Source organism: Cervus canadensis, chromosome 5 (assembly GCF_019320065.1).
Source record: "Cervus canadensis isolate Bull #8, Minnesota chromosome 5, ASM1932006v1, whole genome shotgun sequence".
Taxonomy (NCBI): Eukaryota; Metazoa; Chordata; class Mammalia; order Artiodactyla; family Cervidae; genus Cervus; species Cervus canadensis.
Genome location: NC_057390.1, coordinates 13,318,557 through 13,333,609, shown reverse-complemented (window position 1 = coordinate 13,333,609; position 15,053 = coordinate 13,318,557). Strand labels below are relative to the sequence as shown.

Below are 15,053 nucleotides of genomic sequence, written 5' to 3'. Positions count from 1 at the left end.
ATCAATATCTTAGGTCTTTGATGAGTCAGGAGGCTCACTGCTCAACCCTGATTCCTTTGCTGTTGACTGAAGGGTACTAAAGCCCAAGACAGCACGGCTTGGGGCTGCCTGGCAAAACATGGAACAGTGCTGCTTGGAGCTGTTTCTTCATGGGAAGCCGAGAAAGGAAACGTCGCCTCCTAGTGGACATATTTGGTAGTGGGCATAGGAGACCTAGCAGACTGCAGTTATGGGGCGGGAGGAAAGGCAAGGTAGCGTTCTTGTTTTAGTGAATGATGATTTTCAAGTGTCTTAAAAATTCCTGTTTCATATATTTTATTCATTTCTTTTTGGGTTTTTTTAGGAAAGATAATTGTCTCTGTTACTCCATCTTAGCTGGATTCTTAATGATTCACTTTTTTTTTTTTAGGAAAGATAATTGTTACTCCATCTTAGCTGGATTCCTAATGATTCATTTTCTATTGTTATTTTTCTATTCAATAATTTGGAAGCTTATATGGCCTTTTAATGAAGACTATTTCTAAATTTTTATAAATCATCTCTAAGTTCATAACCTTATATGTAATTGAACCAGTATTTCCATAACGGTCTTAAAAATGAAATAACCTATTAGATCCCTTTCATCAATAATGATTAATTTAGCATATTGTACTTCTCTGATGTTCCAAGTGTGTGTTTGTGTGTGTGTGTGTATTCCAATAACTACTTTTTAAACAATTGCTTCCAGTTTGTTAAATTGACAATGGAATATTAGACTTAGGTATAAACTTAATTGCTCACGACCATTTTTTAATCCCATGTCCTTCCATTCTTGAGTTATTTACTTGTACTAATTTCCCAATCAACTGGACATGATTGGCTAATTTTTTCTAATGCTGGACTTGGGATCCTTCCCTGTCTAAACACTATGCTTTCCTCATTCATTGATGATATTCAACCTTTGACTGCCCATGCCTCATTTTAGAATATGGCATTGTTTTTCATCATCAAAATTTATTTTTCTTGATTTAAAGTGCTCCCTTTTCATGACTGGCTGGTCTTTTCTAATAAGTAGATATTAATAAAGATTTTCTTAACCTCTTCCTGCTTTTTGTAGTAATTCAGCTTCACTGAGGAGTACATCTTCCCATTTCTCAGACTGGTTCCTGCATTTGAACTGCTAAATCACTACCACACTGTTATTCTCCCTGTTTATTGCTGGAAGAGTGAGATCTTTAGCTGATTAAAGACAGTCCCATCAGAGGTGCGTGGCTCTCTGTCCAAAGGTCCAAAGGAAGAGAAAAGGAAAGATTTTTGCATCTAAAGGTTACGTTTTGTCAGATTCGTGGTCTAGTTATCTGTGTGGCACAGTGGACCATGCAATAACTTGACTGAAAACTTCCTTTTTCGTATTTATTAGGGTGGCCAGCACTAGCTGGGGTCCCAGCACTCTAACCCTTGTCAGGATCCTGGTTGAGGCATCTCTTCTTCCCTTGTTACTGAGACCTTGCAAATAGGGTTCCAGCTGTGTGAACCCTGGACCTGGCTCTCTGCCTTGAGGCCAGGTCCCCGGTCCCCTGTCCCCCGCCCCCGGCCACATCTCCTCCTCCTGTGTCCTGGGCATCCCTCACTGCTATCAGTTATCTGGCTTCCACTGTGGGTCCCTTCCCTCTCCTCAGCAGGCCGGTTCACCTTTCACACATGGTTGGTTAACCTTAAATCTTCCTTCTTGCACTTTGTTTCTTGTTGTTCAGTTGCTAAGTCATGTCTGACTCTTTCCAATCACATGGACTGCAGCATGACAGGCTCCTCTGTCTTCCACTGTCTCCCAGAGGCCACTGAAATTCATGTTGATTGAGTTGGTGATGCCATCCAACCGTCTCATCCTCTGCCACCCCCTTCTTTTGCCCTCAATCTTTCCCAGCCTTAAGGCCTTTTCCAGAGAGTTGGCTTTTAGCATCAGGTGGCCAGAGTCTCGGAATTTCTGTATCAGTCCTTCCAGTGAATATTCAGGGTTGATTTCCTTTAGGATTGACTGGTTCGATCTCCTTGCAGTCCAAGGGACTCTCAAGAGTCTTCTGCAGCACCACAATTTGAAAGCATCAATTCTTTGACCCTCAGCCTTCTTTATGGTCCAACTCTCACATCCATACATGACTACTGGAAAAACTATAGCTTTGACTATATGGATCTTTGTTGGCAAAATGATGTCTCTGCTTTTTGACATGCTGTCTAGGTTTGTCATAGCTTTCCTTCCAAGGAGCAAGTATGTTTTCATTTCATGGTTGCAGTCACCATCCGCAGTGATTTTGGAGCCCAGGGAAATAAAATCTGTCACCGCTTTCACTTTTTCCCTATCTATTTGCTATGAAGTGATGGAACGGGATGCCATCTTAATTTTTTGAACATTGAGTTTTAAGTCAGCGTTTTCACTCTCCTTTTTCACCCTCATCATTAGTTCCTCTTTGCTTTCTACCATTAGAGTGGTATCATCTGCATATCTGAGGTTGAGGTTGTTGATATTTGAAGAAAATCCTCAGTGTTTCTAACTAGTGGAGGGCACTCTGCCCCCATGTTTGGATGCCTTTAGTCACCACAATGGAAATTTAGGAGGAGGAGGTGCTCATGGCTTTGGGCCAGGGGAGAGCCTCAGCTCCTGGGGGAAGCCCGTGGGGACTTTGGGGCACCTGGATAAAAAAGAGGCTGCGTTGTGGAAATAGTGGGCCTGAAGAGTGGTGATTGAGTCTGTCTCTGTGGAGGTCTCTTTGCTCAGGACACTGGGTAGTGAGCAGTGGGGAAGAACTTGGGTTACCTAGAAGAACTTGGTTTGCTTTTGAGCTTTACATATTTACCCATGGCCCAAAACAATTTCTGAGGCTGTTTCCTCATCTGTGTAATGGGTAATATTAATAGGATGGTGCTCTTATTTTATGGGGATTAAATGAGGTGCTATAAGTTGCTTAAACAGAACCTGACTGATGTGTGTGGACCTTCAACAAACACCGGGCCCCTTATTTGAGTAAAGATGAGCTGGGAGGGGCAAAACAGTTCTTCCCTCCTCTTCTTTTTCCCCTAGTATCTGTTCCCCTTTCACTCTTCAAGGTGACACATTAGCTCCCCCCCCCCCCACCCTCACTGTCTCTGATTCTGGAACCTCTTTCTGTTCCAGCCTGTGAATTTGTTCCCTGCTTCCCTGTGGGGCCCACCCACAGGTTTGTTTCTGCCACTCCCTCCCATCCAATCCATCTGAATGGACTGTCCTCCACAGAGCTATTCACAAATCCACACGGCCTTTCCCTTCTCAGAAGACTGTAGCATTTTATCACCTCCCTCCCCAGTCAGAACTCAATGATTCATACATCCAACTTTCCACACAAGAGATCTCTGGGATAAAAGTTCTCACGTAGGGGAACTACGTAGCATCCCACGTAGCACCCCTCTGGCTTCTGAGCCCCACAGAGCCGGAAAAACTGGGTAGCCGACAGAGAGGGGTCACACACTGGGAAGCCAAGCATGGTAGATTTACTAGGGTAATATCTGCAGGTGAGAAAACAGCACATACATACAGAAATCCAGGGGCAGAGATATCACCCGGCACCACAAACACCAAAGCAGCGGGGGCTCAGCAAGTGGCTTTGGAAAGTTCTCTTGAAAATCCAAGGGCAGCTTTGGTGCTCAGAGATTCAAACAGAAAACTGTACAAAACCAACCCATAAATATATATATATTATATATGTGTGTGTGTATATATATAAAAATTGCAAAATAAAAGCCCAAGAAACTAGTCAATCTGCACACCAGTGGCTCAAAAAGTGTTAGCGTAAAGGCAAAACCCTTTGTGGGGAGGATGCACAATCCGGGGGCTGGCATTTCAGTAGCAGAAAGAGTATTTACATGGAACCCCTATTTGAAACCTCACAATACTAGGAAAAGCTAAACACAGACCAGGTATGTACAAGGGGAAGACGATTGTCAGACACAGACGTATCACCGAGACCATCCACAGCTTTAGAGAACACTGCACTCCGCCAGGGTCCCTGTGCCCTGCCAGGCCAGCCGGGCTCAGGACTAGTTCTGCACCCCTTCTCCCCGCGCCGGGAGAGGGCTGGGCTCAGCGGTGTAGCATAGTTTATAGAAATTTAAAGGTGGAGCAGCCTGTGGAGATCAATCACCCACAAAGCAGGACTGATAGGCAGGGGGTAGAGTTGAAATGTAGGGGCTGGGGTCCCCAAAATCTATTCCCATTTTATGAAGGCTTTGATGTACTTAATGCAGCCCCTGTCCTTGGTCCACCTGTCTTCCTCCTTCTGGTTCACTTTCAAAGAGAAGATCTGGCCTTTGTATGTCTCCGAATTATACAAGATTCTGGGGAAAAGAGATTAGGGCTTTTCTTGCTATTCTCCTACCAACCCCCTCAAGGCCTCATTTTCTTCACACTACTAAGAGAGAGGGGGGTTTACCCATCACTGCTGCTTGGGAAGAGTGGGTGAGAAATGTCGGGGGCTGACTACCCGGGGGCAGCCACTGGTGCTTCCCCAGGCCAGCCTCGCCCAAGTCCCTCCTCACGTCAGTAATGGCGACCACTCCTCCTCTGTCTTCAGGCCCCAATGTCTCACAGTGATGACTCAACTCTGGGGGCAATCTTGAAGGCAAAGGTCACCAAATATCAATTTGGCAAAACTTCATACCACCTAAGTACAAACCAACACGAACCACAACTTCTACACTTCTAAGAAAACCCTAACTGAAGGTTCTCCCTCATCATTCCCAAAAGGAGAAGCATGTCTGTATGAAAAGACTGCAAGGCGCTTTCTCGGGTCGAGAGGGACACCCCGCCTGAAACCCTCATACTGTGGGAGGCTGAAGAGGGATCGGTGCGCATGGGTGACAGGCCTCTACCTGTGCACTCAGTTCTGGTAAAAATGAGGTCACGTCCATGCCTAGACAGGACGTCTGGAGCTCATCACCCTCCTGTGTACTGTGCACATTTTTTCATATTGTGGCACCCGTGGACCTGCCCACAGACAAACAGCCAACGAGCACATGAGTCAGTTCAGGCCTCTGACACTCTAAAGCGCCCCTCTCAGAACAGATGTGGAGCTGTGGTGACAGAAAGTCCCTTCAGGTTTTGAACTGTGAGGATCCCTGTCGTTTCTGAGGAGGTGGAGAGCACAGATGTGTCCCCTCCTTCATTCCTTCTCAGACTCTTTGAATGTTATCATCTTAGGCTTGAGCTCATGTGGTACAGAAGATATAAAAGGACCTGCTGCTTCTGCGTTCAGAGAGACAACTGCAAAGTACAGCCACCTCGAGGGTTGCCACTGACCCATACGAGGATCCTGGGGGAAGGTAGTAACTTTTTTCATTTGTTCAATAGACAAAAACTGCATACTCCTGCCTGGAGCTACAGCATAAAATGTATCCTCATGCAAAAGATGGCACAGAGGCTGAGGGTGGGCTATGTGTCCATCGGCCCCTCTGCCTACCTCCGTGGAAAAATCCACCCTTCTTTTCCATCTTCTAGGCTTTCAGAAGTGAACTGTGCTGTTGGGTGAATGGTTCTCTCAAACCCACAGCAACCGGAGAAGTGGCCCCATGGCCCTTCTCCCTATGTTGATGGTAGGAGCCCTCTGTGATGACAGCCCCGAGCCACATGCATGACTGTCTTGCCCCATTCAGGAATGACCGACATACCACTGGGCAGGGGGCAGAGGCTGGGCTCCATGGACAATCAGTGGCATAAGAGTGATGCTCCCCAGTGGGGTTCCTACTGGACCAGGCTTCTTATCCAGCTCCCTCCCACCAAGTCCTTCAAAAAGAATTCATCTGTTTATAGAAGAACCCCATCTTCTTTACAGGAGCATAGAGGGAGGTTACTTTTATCTGTATAACCTGGCCAAAGTCGGACAGTGACTTGGGTCAGGTCTGGGGGCTCCTATGGAGCACAGATCTGGGCTGGTCTCTTGGCAGCGCTTTTTGCAAAGTTTCAGGAAAGTTTGCGCATGCTCTCACACATCACTGCTGGGTACCAGCCCGTGCACAGAGAGCCACTGGCGCCAAGCTTGTGTCTCTATAAGCATCTCTCCCTCCGCCTCCTCACTCCCACACCTGCCCATCTTCCCAAGGAAACAGGCTCAGAAACCATTCCGCTCCCCAGTTCAGCATCCAGACCACAGCTTGCTTGTCTACACTTTCTCATCCTTTTCCATGGTATAGCTATACTTTACTGGAAACTGTCCTATGGCCTAACAATTCTGAGCTCCCCATATGTACATTTTCTCCAGACAGACAACTGGTCAAAGTATTCAGCCAAACTTTTATTCAGAGCCAAAGAACATGTCCCTTCTTCTCATCCTAAGAGCCTGTGGTCTTGTTTGGACCCCACGCCTGCTTCTGTAGCACTCAGAGCATGGCCTCTGAGCCCCACCAGGCATTTCCTACACTCGCGAGGGGAGGAGAAAAGGACTGGGGGACGCGACGGCTCTCCTAGCAACTCTAGCCCGAGACGAAACAGAACCCAAAACTGCACTGAGCATTAGCTCTTTGACTATCCCTTCTCCTCACTGTAAAGTTCTCATCAGATGCCTTCGCCAGAGAATTTCATGGGAATGAATTCTGCACTACAAGCTCACTATCTGCTATAAAGATAAAGGCAGTGTAAGGCAGCTCACCACACCTGTTTCAGAAAGGCCTCCTCATGGAGCCCTCCCAATCCTCCAGCACTGTCCCCCCCGCCCTCCACTCCATTCTCCACTCAGCCACCAAAGGAATTTTTCTAAAATGCAACCTGCTCTTGATCTACTCTGACCACAGCCCTCAGCGGCGCCAGACACTGTACATGAGGAAGTCTAGCTCCCCCACACCTTCTACCAGTTTCTTTACAATCCACCTTGCTCACCCATGAACTGAAGCCCACCACCCACCTCACACTGTCTGTCCCAGCAACATTGAATCACTCCATGGACGCACCTGGCATTCCAAACTTCTAGGCCTTTGCACATGCACTTCAACTATCACCAATGTCCTGCTCATCCTCTTGTCCTCCTGGAAAATTTCTCTTTGTTCTGAAAACCTAACTCAAGCATCACTCCTTGCAGGAAGGTTTCTCTGGCCTGGAAGATAGTAAATTGATGCCTCCTTATGCCACCTCCACACCCTTGCCTATTCCGTAACATGCCTCCTAGACTCGGAGACCTCCTCTGGGCAGGGACAGTCCTCAGGCCTGGCCCATGACCCAAGCTCATGCATGGTTTTTGAACACATGAAGAAGGAATAGATGGATGGATATGAGGTGGCCCCATGGCATAAACTCCTGCAAGGCACGTTCATCTAAATGAGGCCTCCCTGTTGTAAAGAGAATAGAGAGAATTTGTTGAAAGCAAAGAGTCAGTCGAGATTATTTCTGAGCCACAGTCACTCAAACACAGAAAGCTGCACCAGTGGCTGTGTCCATCCTACCTTGCTCTTAACACCACCTGCCACTGACTATTCTAGTCACAACGATTATTTTCTTTTAATGTCAGCACAGTGCCTGCCGCTGAGTGGATCCTTAACAAATATCAGGATGAATGGATGGATGTGAAATAGTTTTCTTTAAAAGAAGGCATCAAAGGATTGGCTTTGAAAGGCATTTCCCACATCACAGACGTTTCTGACCTGGGTCGTCCATCGCAAGATCTGACTCAGAAGTAAAACAGAGGAGTCTGGGCAGCAGTTAGGAATCTGCTCTAGGGACACTCAGTACTGGGCTTTCTTTAGTAATGTGTCAGTTTCATTTCTTCGCCTCATCCTTACCAACTATGGATGGTACTCCTGGCCCCAACCAGAAGGCTCTGGCCTCTCCTTTGTCAGAAGTCCACATTGGACAGCCACAGCCGACAGTCACCAGGAACTTACTTTGCACTGCAGTGGAGAACCAGTTGCAGAAACGAAACAGTCCTGGACTAAAACAACCACTCTTGGGAATTAAAGTTTTCTGATCATCACAGCTGCTAAGTGCAAAGGCTCTGATTCTGACAGACCTGGATTCAATCCAGGCTCTGGATCTTTCTAGCCAAGTCACTGAAACAAGTCAATTATCTTTTGGGGGTCTCAGTTTTCATACCCATAAAATGGGAATAATCTGACCCACATCACAGTACTGTCTCAAGAGTTAAAGGATATAGTGTATGTGAAGCCTGCATAGTGTGTGTGTATGTGTGTGAGTGTGTGTGTGTGTGTGTGTGTGTGTGCAGTAAGTGCTCAAAAGCGGAAAACTATGATTAAGAACTTTCAAAAATACTTTGACAATATTCAGGACAGAAAGGGAAAATATTCTTTGAAGACACTGTGCTTAAAAGAGAATGGATTGTCTATTTTTTAGGAGCCAACAATGCTCATAGATCAATGTCCCACTGAAAGGTATGAAAGATAGTGATGGCATTTCAAAAATAGCTGTGGCCCTTACAGGCCCTAGGATGGATGGACAGACAGTGACAAGGCCAGGGACACCCAAGCCTTTCTCTGAAAGCTGATCCAAGAGGATTAATCCTGAAGAGCTCACCTCATTCTCCTCTGCTGGACCCATAACCCAGAGGAGTCAAGGTCAAGGGGCCAAGGGTAAGATGCCAGTTCCAGGCTATGAGCCAGGGTTTCTAGGTTTGAGGGAAAGTCAGGGGACCCCTAATGCTGGACCGGAGGCAAACCAGACAAGCAGTGTTGCTCAAGTGTCAGGAATGCTGGAAAGGCGTCACATATCCACACTGTCCTGATCCTCCTTGTACAACCCAAAGCTAACAGAAGATCAAAATTTCCCCAAATTTCAGCCCTGAGCATGAGATGAGTTTTTTTCTAAGCTAAATTTGGTTTTAGTTTTCAAGCGCCTGAGATGCACAATTCAAATGTGATAAGTCCCTGGCTTCTTATATTGATCAAACCATCCCCTGCTTTGTGGTTGACCTGGCTGCCCTCATGCCTGCCCACTCTTACAACTGTTCCGGCCATCATTCCAGAGGTTCCATGAAGAAAGCTCAGGGTTAGTGGTTGGGGAAGCACAAGCTAAGCCATCAGCCCTTGGGAACAGGGATTAACTTCTGGAGGAGGGGAGAGGTCCATTTGTCTGGGTACTGTGAGCAGCAGGGCCATTACCCTACAGGAAAGAGAAGAGAGATTTCTAAATATAGTGATAGCTCCATCAGCAAGAGACTGGGTTCCCACAAGGACAAGGACCTTGCTCTGGGAAGCCTCAGCCTGTCTGAATGGGGCCTGGTTGGTGAGAGCTAGCGGCCGGCTTTGGCCCCTTGCCCTGGGCTCAGATCAGGGGCAGCATCCTTGTGAGGGTGGCCCACGACTAGGCAGTGTTGTGTCTGGAAGGAGCACAGGACCGCGAGCCAGAAGACATGAATTCTAGTGCGAGCTCTGCCTTGAACTAGCTGAGTGACCTTGGGAAAGTCACCTGGTTTCTGTGGGGCAGAGGGACAATGAGGGGCTGGGGGGGACAATCTCTAAGTTCCCCATCGGAGTGTGATCCAGGGCCTATTCGATCCCTCCTCGGCCCCACGCCTCCAGGGTCAGAGATGGGAGAAGGCGGGGCAGGGGTAGGGGAGACACAGATGGGAGCCCCAGGGGACTGCGGATCAGGACTCCACTTTCTCCTTCTTTTTGCTCTTCTTCAGGAAGGATGGGGTGCGGAATTTCTTCTTCTTCTTTGAGGGAGACTTGGAAGGCGAGCCCTCTGGGGACATGGGGCCGCTGGTGACAGACTCGGTTTTGTCCTTGGAGGTATCGACATCCGTGTCAGCATTGGTGGTCATCTGGCTGAGGCCTTTGCTGAGGGTGTCCTCCACCGTCTGCTCGTCCTCTCTCCCGTTGACCACCACTCCTTCCGGCTGCGTCACTTCCGGTTCTGTGGTGGCTTTGCTCGTTTCCGTCAGTTTAGGCTCTTCTAGAAAGAGATCCAAACACATGACCCATTAGATTTCATTCAGACAAGAGCTTCTGTCTGGGGCTAACAGAACCATTTGCAGGCAATTCTATATGGGAAATCTAGAGCCAGGGGAGTGGCAGGCTGGCGTTGTCAGGGGAGGGAGTGGCAGGGCTCTCTCCCAGACAGTAGAGAACAGGCCCTTGGCGGGCTGGGGACTCTGGGCTCTTGTCTACAGATGTAAATGGGTCATGATGTCCAAATGTGCTCTTTATACTGTGTGAAACTGAGAGGTGTGAGTGTATCTGTGTGTGAGAGTCATGTGTGTGAGTGCACACCTGTGTATGTGTGCACATGAGTGCACATGTGTGACTGTGGATGTTAATGTGCATGTGTGTGCACGTGTGTGAGTGTACGCTTCTGTAAGTGTGCAAGTGTGTGTGAGAGTGCACGCGTGTGCATGTGCATTATGCATGTTTGCACATGTGTCATGTGTCTGTATGTGAGTGCACATGAGTGCTTGTGTGTGCATGAGTGTACATGTGTGAAATGTGCACGTGTGCATGTGAGTATGCACGTTTGAGTGAACATGTGTATCTGTGTGAGTGTGCACGTGCATGTGTGTGAGTGCACACCTGTGTGAGTCTGTGCATGAGTGCACATTTGTGACTGTGGCTGGGTGTTAGTATTCACATGTGTGAGTGTGCACTTCTGTGAGTGTGCAAGTGTGTGTGTGAGAGTGCATGTGTGTGTGCATTATGCATATGTTTGCACATGTGTCTGTATGTGAGTGCACATGAGCACTTGTGTGTGTGTGAGTGTGCATGTATATGTGTGAAAGTGAACATGTGTGCTTGTGAGTATGCACATATGAGTGAGCATGTGTATCTAAGTGTGTGAGCGTGCACATGTATGTGAGTGTGCACGTGGTATGCATGTGTTAGTGTACATGTGTGAGTATGCATGTGTGATTGCACACAAGTGTGAGTGTGCATGTTGAACACACACATGTGTACATGTTAATGTGTATGACTGTATTGTGTGAATGTGAGTGTGCATGTGTGTAAGTAGAAGGGATAGCTAGGGAAGGTGGGGCAGGTCACTTACAGAGTGGGACAAAACAGACATCTTGGGAAAGGGCTAGGGTTCTTGACAGGGTAAAGACTGAAGAAATATCTGGTTACACAGAAGAGGCGGGTAAATTTGGGAACAGTTAGAAAGCAGCAGAATGGGCTAGTTTAACTGTCTGGGCAAACCAAAGTCTTCTCCAATGACTCCTGAGGACTGTCCTCTCTTAGTACTGAGGGTCTTGGCCATGCCTCCCATCTTCCTTCTGTCTGGCCCACATCCTGCCATCATCCACCTACCAAGTCCTCTAAATCCCTTGACACCTATGGTCCTTACAGCCCGCTCTCCCACCGTGCATTCCCATGGTCAGCACTGGCCATGCTCTTGAACACAGGAAAGCAGTCCAGACACAACCTTCCCCCTGACCACTCTCCTCTCCTCTCCTCACCTGCTTTTGGCCTCATCAACCGTCTGTCCCTGGACCCCTCTCTGCCATCACAGCCTGTTTTCCTCTGCCTGGACCACCCTTCTCTATCTTCTCCATGTCCCCAACCTTCACCCACACAATGAATCAGCTTGAGTCTTACCCTCCCCTTAAACTCTTTCCTGATCCCATTCCTGCTTCCAGGTAGAATGTGTCACTCCTTTTGGCCCTTACTATACAAATTTCCATCACAGCAACTATAAAACAATCACTTCTTTTTAATGTCTAACCCCTCCCTCAAAACTGGAATAAATTAGACAAGACTGTGTTTAATTACCTATGTAACTAGCTCATAGGAGGTACTCAAAAAGTGATTGTGGAATCCATGAATGGTTGAATGCATCAGCAAACAAATGAACATGTGAATGGTTTTATTCCAACCAAGCCAACACCACACATTGTCATCTTTCTTACTTGTCACAGCCTGAGCCAACCGTGTAAACAAAGAACAGCCTGTGTGCCGGCCTTTACCTCCTGAACCTCCTCCTCTGTCCCCACTCTCAGTCTCCTGGGCTTTTGTTCCTTTCATGGCCCCTCACTTAGGTGACCCACGAGGCCGTGTTTCTCAAGTCTCACCCTCTCAGATGACTTTGTTACCTGCTTTCTAGCTCCATGAACACAACTGTGGATTAGAGGGCTCCCCATTTCTGTCCATGTACCACTTCCTGCCCTAGTGGTAATAGGTATCCTCACTCCAACAGCACCGTTCACCCATGCCCACCCCAGCAGCCTCATCCACAGCTGCAGCCTCTGCTGTGTCTTGCTTTAGGAGCACACACCCAGGTTCTTCTTCTCCATCCAGAAAATGAGACCATGCTGAGAGATGCTGAGACCAAAGCTGAGAGACGCTGGCAGTATACAGAGCTCTCTCATGATGAACTGCTCAGGGAGCAGCAGAAAATACAAAGTGGGGCTGGGAGGCGACAGGCCTCGGAGAAGTAAGGTTCCAAATTAAGGTCATCACTCCCTCACCTGGAGGAAACCAAAAATGCTGAAGGGTGTGTCTGACCAAGAAAAGGGGCAGCAGGACAGGGCTCTAGTAAGACTTATTGGGCCCCAGTAAGAAAAGCATCAAGGACCAGCTCTGAGAGTCCAGATCCCTCCTCTGTTAAAAGCCCAAAACAGGTAAGATCAGAACTTGATGGGTCTTCAGCTATTTGAAGACCAGGTTGAGAAGAGCCCCAGTAACTAGAAGCAAATGGAAACTCTCCTTCTCACATCCCCTAAGGAGAATCACTGGCTTTCTCTCCTAGATGGGGCACTTGGAGCTCTGGGAGTAGGAGACAGATGTGGGAGTGGGTGGAATGAATTAGAGGCTGGAAAATGGGGGTGTCTATCCAAGGATGGTGGTCAGGAAGCAGGAGGAAGAGGAAAGAGAGTAGGGAGAGTGTCCTTTCTCTTTCAGAGAAAGACTGGGCTTGGCAGTCACGGACAATATCTACACCCTCATGGGTTGGAAAGAGCTGAAAGGCTTGCAGAGGCTGGAGGAGGAACAGAGGTGCTTTGGGAGGGAGATGGCAAGCTTGTTTGGGTACTTACCTCTCAGAGTGGATTTCTCACTTTCCCTCAGCATCCAAACACTTGTCTCTCAGTCCTCCAGTGTCCCTTCCCAGAAAAGCCCACTTGCTGGAAAGCTCACTATACTCTTGTCTGCCAATCCAAGCATATATCTCCCCATGGTCTGGTTCAAGCCTCCCTTGACATTTGACAATGATCTTGCCCTTTTCTAAACCTACTACCAATATATTAATTTTACACTTGAGTGTGGCCCCCTCCCACACTGAGTATGGAATGGCCCTGTGACTTGGAAGAAGCAACAGAATGCAGAGGAAGTGCCACTAGAGGAAATGCCATTAGAGGAAGTGCCACTAACCAGCCTCAGGCTGAAGAATTAAAAGGCCTGGCAGCTTCTGCTAGCTTCTGTTTGGGGAGCCCTGAGGCACCATGTATAAAGTCCAACAACCTTAATGGGAACATAGATGGAGAGGCCACATGAAGAGTACCTACAATCACATGGAGAGAGACAGAGACAGACAGACAAAGAGGCCCAGCCATTCCACTGTCCCAGCTGAGCCCAGCCTTCCAGCTATTCCTGCCAAGGCACCTGACAGGTGAGTGCATTATCTTGGAAATTCTAGTTCAGTCAGGCACCCCGATGACTGCAGCTCCAACTGACATCAGTGGAGCAGAAGAACCAACCCACTGAGCCTATCAACCCACAGAAGAACTAATTTCCATAAACCAGTTCTCATTAAGTGCTATGATTTAATAATTATCTACTGCTACATAACAAACCACCCCAAAACTTAGTGACTTAAAACAGCAAGCAGTATAGTATCTCTCACACCCCTGGGAACACAGAAAACAGTGAGAGCTCATTTATGAAAGCACAGTACAGGATCCTTTTATATTTAGGAGCTCCTTTTATCCTGATAATGATGCTGTGAATTAAGAAAAGAAAGGATTTATGTTAGTTCCCCATTCTTTAGTGTTTTTAAGCAACTTATTTGAGATGGCTAAATTAGTCAGTGACAAAGCTGAACTTCTAATGTCAAATGCAGGGCTATTTCTTTGCAGGGCTAGCCAGTGCTCCTGGGGGGATGGAGTTGGCAGGGACAGGGACAGTCAGGAGCTGGTCAAAGAGAAGGTGATGACAGAGATGATAGAGGTGAGGGAGGAGGACTTGAAAGCCTCTTTCAGAGAGACTGGGAGGTAGAAGTCAAGGAGACAGAGGAAGAGTGACGGTGAGGTGATTTAGCACAACAGGATTTGAGAGTATGGTGACAGATGGAGAAAAGCCATTCCTGACCCAATAGGTGAGCTACACGTCAAAGTGCAGATGCTGCTTGGAGGGTTAGCCCTGTCACCCTGAGAAGCTGGGCAAGCCATCAGGCAGCATGGCCAAGCCACCCAGCCCCACCTCACAATAGTCACCCTAGACAGCTCCAACTGGGCCTCATCACATGAGGTCAGCTCTAAAGAGGTCCACATTCCCCAACTCTGTCTATTTCAGAAAGTCTCTTTTCTAACCACTCAACTGGGATGTGCCTCTCCATGGAGCTCAGAGTTGGGTCAGAGAAAAGCAGGAATTCAGGCAGTGGGAAAGCAGTGATCCCATCCCTTACATCCTCCTCCTCCTGCCCTCTGTCCCACTGGACAGCAGAGCTTGCTCTAAGGGGCTCCCAAGAGCTGAAATGGAAGCCTCCTCTCAGTGGCATCGCCTTCCTGCAGTTGGCTGCAGGGATGCTGCAGACAGCAGTCGGGCTGGGTGCTCTCTGCATCCAGATCAGGCAGTTGTGCCCCCAGGTCATTCAGGCTCTGGCCTCCAGCCCTAGAAGACACCATAGGCTCCTTAAATAGGCCCATGCATTAGGAATGGGCTCCAGACGTGCTCCTGAGGCCACAGGAACAGCCAGAGGGGAGCACCCAGCAGCTGGTCCCACAGTTCATTCACTGTGGGGGCTTGTTGCTTGTGGGTGGTGTGCCCCACGTGAATACCAGAGTGTGCATGAGTGTATCTATCTTAGAGAGAGCCTAGTCCATGCACAGCACATGTGGAATTGGTCATGGCATTTACACTTAGGAAACCTCCCAAAGGCAAGGTTGTGAACTGCAAATTAA

The 15,053-nt window shown here is 47.9% G+C and overlaps 1 protein-coding gene across 2 annotated transcripts in view; it reads right to left on the bottom strand.

Annotated features, from left to right (window-relative positions):
* Positions 1 to 3,479: 3,479 nt before the first annotated feature.
* The window catches only part of ADD2 (adducin 2), a 116,368-nt gene continuing 104,794 nt past the window's right edge, over positions 3,480 to 15,053 (bottom strand). For both annotated transcript variants that reach the window (XM_043468241.1, XM_043468240.1), the window contains exon 16: positions 3,480 to 9,901. In XM_043468241.1, coding sequence (XP_043324176.1) covers positions 9,594 to 9,901 — 308 coding nt within the window. In that variant the 3' untranslated portion in view covers positions 3,480 to 9,593. The remainder of the gene's footprint in view (positions 9,902 to 15,053) is intronic.